The 6,352-nt window shown below is 39.7% G+C and overlaps 1 protein-coding gene across 1 annotated transcript; it reads left to right on the top strand.

Annotated features, from left to right (window-relative positions):
- Positions 1 to 1,361: 1,361 nt before the first annotated feature.
- LOC138603987 (hemoglobin embryonic subunit alpha-like) lies at positions 1,362 to 1,967 on the top strand. Its single transcript, XM_069675773.1, has 3 exons — positions 1,362 to 1,459; positions 1,542 to 1,749; positions 1,839 to 1,967. Exons 1-3 carry the CDS (start codon positions 1,362 to 1,364, stop codon positions 1,965 to 1,967), a joined length of 435 nt encoding a protein of 144 aa, XP_069531874.1.
- The last annotated feature ends 4,385 nt before the right edge of the window (positions 1,968 to 6,352 follow it).

Below are 6,352 nucleotides of genomic sequence, written 5' to 3'. Positions count from 1 at the left end.
CAGTTCAGGGCTGTAATATTTTATATTTAAAGATAAGTTAGAAAGGTACTTGCCCATACAATATTACTGTATAATAAAAGGGTATACATTTTACTACATTTCTTTTTGCTAACCCTAATTTATCTTAAAATTAAGAGATTTTGTGACCTTTTTGCAGACAAATCCAACCTGTTCTGATCAATCTGAACACAACTAGATATGAAGTTTTATTTGTTCACTGATGTATTTCTATTTCTTTCCTGCAAGTCAAATTAAATTACACTTTTCGATACTTAACCATATTAAGTATTAGTAAAGATCTTGATTAAATGTAGTTACATTTCTGGTGTCGTCTGCAGAAGCAATGGCATTGTGTTTGATACTGTAGCAAAATCATAAGGTCCAAACATGGATCCCTGAGGTACACCACATTTAATTAGATTTTATTTTTCCTTGAGGTAAACTGTAATGAATATATTTCTTTTTGCTTTTGAAAGTATGCACTGATTATAATCTCACAGAAACACAGCTGGCTTCTACAGACAGCTGCTTGTCTTTGGGTGGAGTCGGTAAGATAACATGCAGTGTATACATGCCTTCAAGCTGCACCGTAACAGTGATGCTATGAACTATTTTTAGACAATATAGCATTGTAGAGGTTACCTACCAGCCAAACAGAAATAAGATGAGAAATGAGACGCCTTAACGTCCAATGACTCCTTCTATATCGTCTACAACCACTCAGCCAAGTCGGTCATAGTAAAACGCCACGTCTGGTTATTTTGGGCAGCAGTTTCTACTTTTACACAAAATATCAGCAGAACCACACACCACACTAACGCTTTATCTATGGGTTGTTTCCAGTGGATCCACCCTCACAGCTGAAGTGTAGTGGGTTAGATAATCCTGAAAATCACATCATGCATTGTTAGCAAGCTGAAAATGGCTTTAGTCATGACATTGGTAAACTATACTACTAAATATAACTAAATATATTAGTAATACTTGGTTGTACTCCGAAATCTGTTTCATTTAGACCAGCTTGCTCTGTGGGTGTACGTTTTAGACATGGAAAAGCATTTAGTCTAACACAGCAGACAATATCTGCTGCAGTCGCAAACTAAAATAAACCTTTTCGTCATTTTGGGGAAGTGATTAAACTTGCCGATATTTATTGAAATTCAGTTCGTACTGTCTTAACTGTCTGACCTGCCAGAGCCACCGTGGGAAGGTTTATTTTTTTATCTCATTCAAACTGTGACGCAGCACTTGGACCGCCTTCTTGGAGGAGGTGTTACAGGGTGTGTCCCAGCTGTTTCAGGCATAAAACCTCCGCAGTTTGAGCTCATCATGACAGTCAACAAAGGTCAAACAGAGACAAGATGACTAGTCTCACTGAAAAGGACAAGGCCACAGTCAAAGCCTTCTGGAGCAAAGTGTCTTCAAGGGCCGAGGACATCGGCACGGATGCTCTAGCTAGGTAAATATGACCAAAAGTGTCTGATGTAACCTGCTCCCACATGTTTGTATCTACCTACTCAACTCTCTTTTGGTCCACCCAGGATGCTGATCGTTTACCCGCAGACCAAGACCTACTTTGCCCACTGGAAGGACCAGAGCCCCACCTCTGCTTCGGCCAAAAAGCACGGGATAACTGTGATGTCTGGAGTCGCAGACGCTGTGAGCAAAATCGACGACCTGAAAGGAGGTCTACTGAACCTCAGCGAGCTGCACGCCTTCACTCTGCGTGTGGACCCGGCCAACTTCAAGGTGATTCAAAGATGACAGCCTGAGATTTATTGGACGTTTTAGGGACATTTAGGGCTTAATAACATCTGTGTGTCTGTCTTGCTTCCCAGATTATCTCCCACAACATTATGGTGGTCATGGCCATCATGTTCCCTGACGACTTCACTCCTGAGGTCCATGTTTCTTTTGACAAGTTCCTGGCCTGTCTGGCTCTGGCTCTGGCTGAGAAATACCGATAAACAGCAGGAGAGGAGGAGCCTGCAGCATGATTTCACTGAGCATAATGTTCAATAAATGCATTAACAACGCATTTTTTTCTGGTTTGTTTGATTTGTAAAACATGTGGAACGACAACATTAGAGCTGCAAAAATGAGGCGATTTATTAGTGGAATATCAACCAGCTTGTGTTTTTTTTATAAGTCAGAAACTCATCAATCATATTTGTTTCCAGTTTCTCTAATGTGACAGTTTTGCTCCTTTTCTCTGTGTAATATTTGTGTGAATTGAATATTCTAACTAAACATTTGAAGACACCTTGGAAGTGTATTTTCCATATTTTTTCCTGATTTAACATTAATCAATTAATTTTCTAAATAAATTAGCAGTGTAGTCGATTGTAAAAAATCATGTTTTCTTAGCAGCCCTTCTAAAATATTATGATACTTTTAGGGAGACAGATGTTTTATTTTCATATTTCCCAGTTTTTTAGAAAACAAAAAAAGTCGAGTTTGAAGTTTGAACGATTTTACAGGAGAGCTAAAAATAAAGTCAAATTTTATTTAAATAATGAATCCAATTGTTAGGTGTTTGGACCTTTAACATGGTTACTGAAGTTATGTTTACTGAATTAAACTAATGTTGCTGTCGTCCCTCTGCATCATTTTAGTCTCTTGTCTGCTTCTTTTATGTTTAAGGCTTTTCATGGGCTTGCTGCAGCCCCTTTAAATAAATTGATTAATGAAAGGGCTGACATCTGTACAGGCACCACTAGAGGGGGCTGTGGGCGCACAATGGGACCACATCTGGATAAACTTGCAGCAAGTAAAAGGAAGTCAATATGTTTTTATTCTACCTTTATTTTAGCAGGTAATAATCCAACTGAGATACAAAATCTCTTTTTGTAGGGAGTCCTGGTCAAGACAGCAGCATAAAAAAGTTTCACATGCAGAACAGAGAACACAAAAAAACAAGCAGAAAATTCATCAAACAATGAATTAACAGCATTCAGCAAAAAGACGGATACATTCAGTAATCAACTGATCCTTAATTCTGTTTTATAGCCTTCCAAGCTAATAATTTGCTCCTTAAGGCGACCTTGCAGCTCAGACCGACAGATCGAGTTCATAATGTGTCAGCGTGACTGAAGGCTGCAGCCTCTTAAAGTCTTGGCACTCGCTTCCTAAAACCTGTTGCAGGCTGTGTTCAAGTTCAGCAAACCTCAGAACCAGGCTACTGACACACAAAGCATAAAGACTCAGAACTATTCTAGAGTTCATTAACTTTATTTTAAAAAGTAATATTTTTGGTATCGGGCGACATTTAACCTTGTACATGAATTTATATCACAACTTAAAGAGTAAAATAAAAACTTATCATATTATCGTCTAACTTTCTTCTAAATGAAAAGCTGCAGTCGTAGGCCGTTTGCACATATGAATACATTCATACATGTCGCACACAGCAGGAGATTGTCTGTTTGAGACTCTTTGTCAACTACTGGAAATACTCGGTTGTATTTAGTTAAGGGGTGGAGGGGACACTTGGTTAGAGCGTGCATGAGGAAGAGGAGGACTCTGTAATGGTGACTCTTTCTGGGTTAACTTTTGAGTTGTCACATGCACCACCCCTGGCTTTAGTTAAAGTGAATTTGAATTAAACGCACAAAGACCTACAGAGCATTTAGTCAGCTTGCAGAGGGGATACATGTGTTACAATAGCTGCTAGTTTTACAAGCAGGTCAGAGTAAAACGAAATTCAACTGGATATGACTGAAATGCACGTTACTAAATGTGCAAGGCGAGAGGAATTAATTATGTACATTACTATGAAACTGAAATGAAAACAAAAAGTACAACTGCAAACAATCAGAATGCAAATCAAAGTCACCACAAAAAACAATCTGTGGATTTACGAAATACTTCAGCTGTGTTTACCGACACGTAAAACAGATTTATCAGCGTGATTATGTAAACAACACAGAACTCCAGCTAGCTGGCAGCGCTTGCTAGCTGTAGCTTACGGTAGCCCCAGACACAGTACATGGATGAAGCTGAATATCGCTGTATATGAGCTCACGATGCTAACTTACAGTTTGACGCAGCTCGTTCAGCAGTCCTCTTCTTCATCTCCCTGGTTTGACACCACGATGTGTCCACTCAACCGCGTTAGCATTGAGCATCCTGTGATTGTCGCCACAGTGATCATGATCCGCTCTCCCTCATTCCTTATGGATATCAAAAGTAACCTGGTCCATTGTCAGTTAGTTAACACGTGCTCATTGTGTTTCCCCGACACGATTCGTCAATTTTAGAAACTTCTAAACCAGAAACGCCTACGCATTCAATCATACTTGATACAAACAAACCAATCACAACGCTAAAAAGCTGCGAAGGTTCACGGCCATCGTCATTTGCGTCACTTAAACGTCATTACGTATCCTTACGTCAGTTTTATATGACTACAAGCGAGATGGTCGTCTCTAGAGAACGGGTTGGGGACGCCGGTGGCACGATACCGTAAATCCTCACTAGCCCCATCAAAGTGTAACAGAACGCTTTGAACTTTTATACACAGGCAGTTGACATGATGTTAAAGATATGTGGTAACTTTTTATAGTTGTAACATTAAACATGCAAATGCAAATATGCCTCTTATGTCTACAGCTTTGCATGGGTTTGCTGCAGCTCCTTGACAATGGTGTTGGCACCAGGGCCACCACTAGAGGGGGCTGTGGGGGTCAGAATAGGACCACATTTGGACAAACTTTGCTATCAGTAAAAGGAAGTAAATATTTGAATAGGCTACCATGTGCAAAAGGGAAGAGCACTTTATATTCCACTTTTAAAGCCAGACTCAAACAGTGTCTTAAGGCAAACCAGAAATGTGATAATTTTAACTCAAATGTTATTAAGTGTATGATAATAATTCTTTTTGATATATATGTTTACATCTATAAGCCTGTAAATAGTAGTTCAGTATTTGTTTGTTGTCACTTTTGTTGAACTTTGTTTTAAGCGTTTGTATAATTCTGTGTCTGTACGTTGAGTGTAATGTAAAACCAGACATCCAATGAAGCCGATTCTGATTCTCATTTTAACCAACTAACATTTTATATAAAAATACTCTCCTCGGCGGACTGATCAATAAAATCAATCTGAAAACTTTTAACAGGAAAAACAAATGTTAATAGGTGTCAGACACAGAACTTGATAGGTGGCATGTCTAAATGTTGAATGATATTTATCTTCAGTTTATGCATGCAGCACAACTCAGGGTCCATGGACACTATCAGTTAGTGGACTCCCTCTGGTGGACACAAAGCGCTGTTACATGACTGACTTTATCCCCACCAGCCCATACACAGCCGGACACTGAACTCTCTGCTAAAATCAACATTAATTCTGGTCTAATGCACATGACACAACAGGAATGTTAATAAAAGTAGTTCAAAAAGGTGAAAAACTACAATTTATTTTTGTTTGTATTTATGTTTGTAGTTCTTCAAAATTAGCTTATTTTTAATGAAGGCCACAAACATTTCAGGGCTGCTGTTAGACATTTAATTGACCAATAAAAACAAGACTGAACTTGTGGAAAAATCAATTCATCACAAAAAAATCAAAAGAATAAAATAAAAATCACTGGAACACAGAGACCATTGAATTAGAGCCCAGTAAAATATAATATAGAATATAATAAAAGCTGAAACACATTTAATATAAAAGTATCAATAACTCTGCCATAATAAATCCAGGAGGAGATGGCACAGCAGCAAAGTGGCAACCACACCAGACAGAGCTTCTCTCCGGCCTGCAGAGCTGGACATCAGGGCCCTGTGACCTCCCAGGCTGGGCAGAGGACACGAGTTGCCCGAGTCGTATTTCACCCCCAGCGTGGACACACCCTCACTGGCCAGCAGGACTCCAGAGAACGTGATGGTTTTGGAGGTAGAGCTGGCCCAGGCGCAGCTCCCGACATTCTGCTTCATCCACACCTGGTCACCCATCTTCAGTTCATCCATGAGGTAACAGGTGTTGAGGGTTGTGTCGCCACCAGACACCTGCAGGGGTGGAGGATGGCACTTTAGAGACAATACTCTGTTACTGAACTTGGCTAATAAAAAGGCAAAATGAACCATGTCTTCTCAGTGGATTCCAATACTAGTTTATTTCAAGTTTATTTGGACAGCTGTCTGCCTTGAGTATGGGGCAAGAAAGCAGGATAGAGACAGCAATAGTACCAGAGAAAAACAGATCATCCTCCAGTTGTTACTTGACTTTTGATCTCCAGCTCAGTTTGGCATGTTTTCTTGTCGTATCTTGTTTGATTTAATGAAGTTAAGTTGTGAGGATTCTTGAAGCCAATCTCTCGTACCTGAGCGTGGCAGGCCATCCTCCGGTCCCC

This window comes from Semicossyphus pulcher, unplaced genomic scaffold (assembly GCF_022749685.1).
Source record: "Semicossyphus pulcher isolate SPU_LCO1_2020_fin unplaced genomic scaffold, fSemPul1.0.p SCAF_25, whole genome shotgun sequence".
NCBI lineage: Eukaryota > Metazoa > Chordata > Actinopteri > Labriformes > Labridae > Semicossyphus > Semicossyphus pulcher.
The sequence above is the reverse complement of the archived record's forward strand: the minus strand, read 5'-3'. Positions and strand labels throughout refer to the sequence as shown.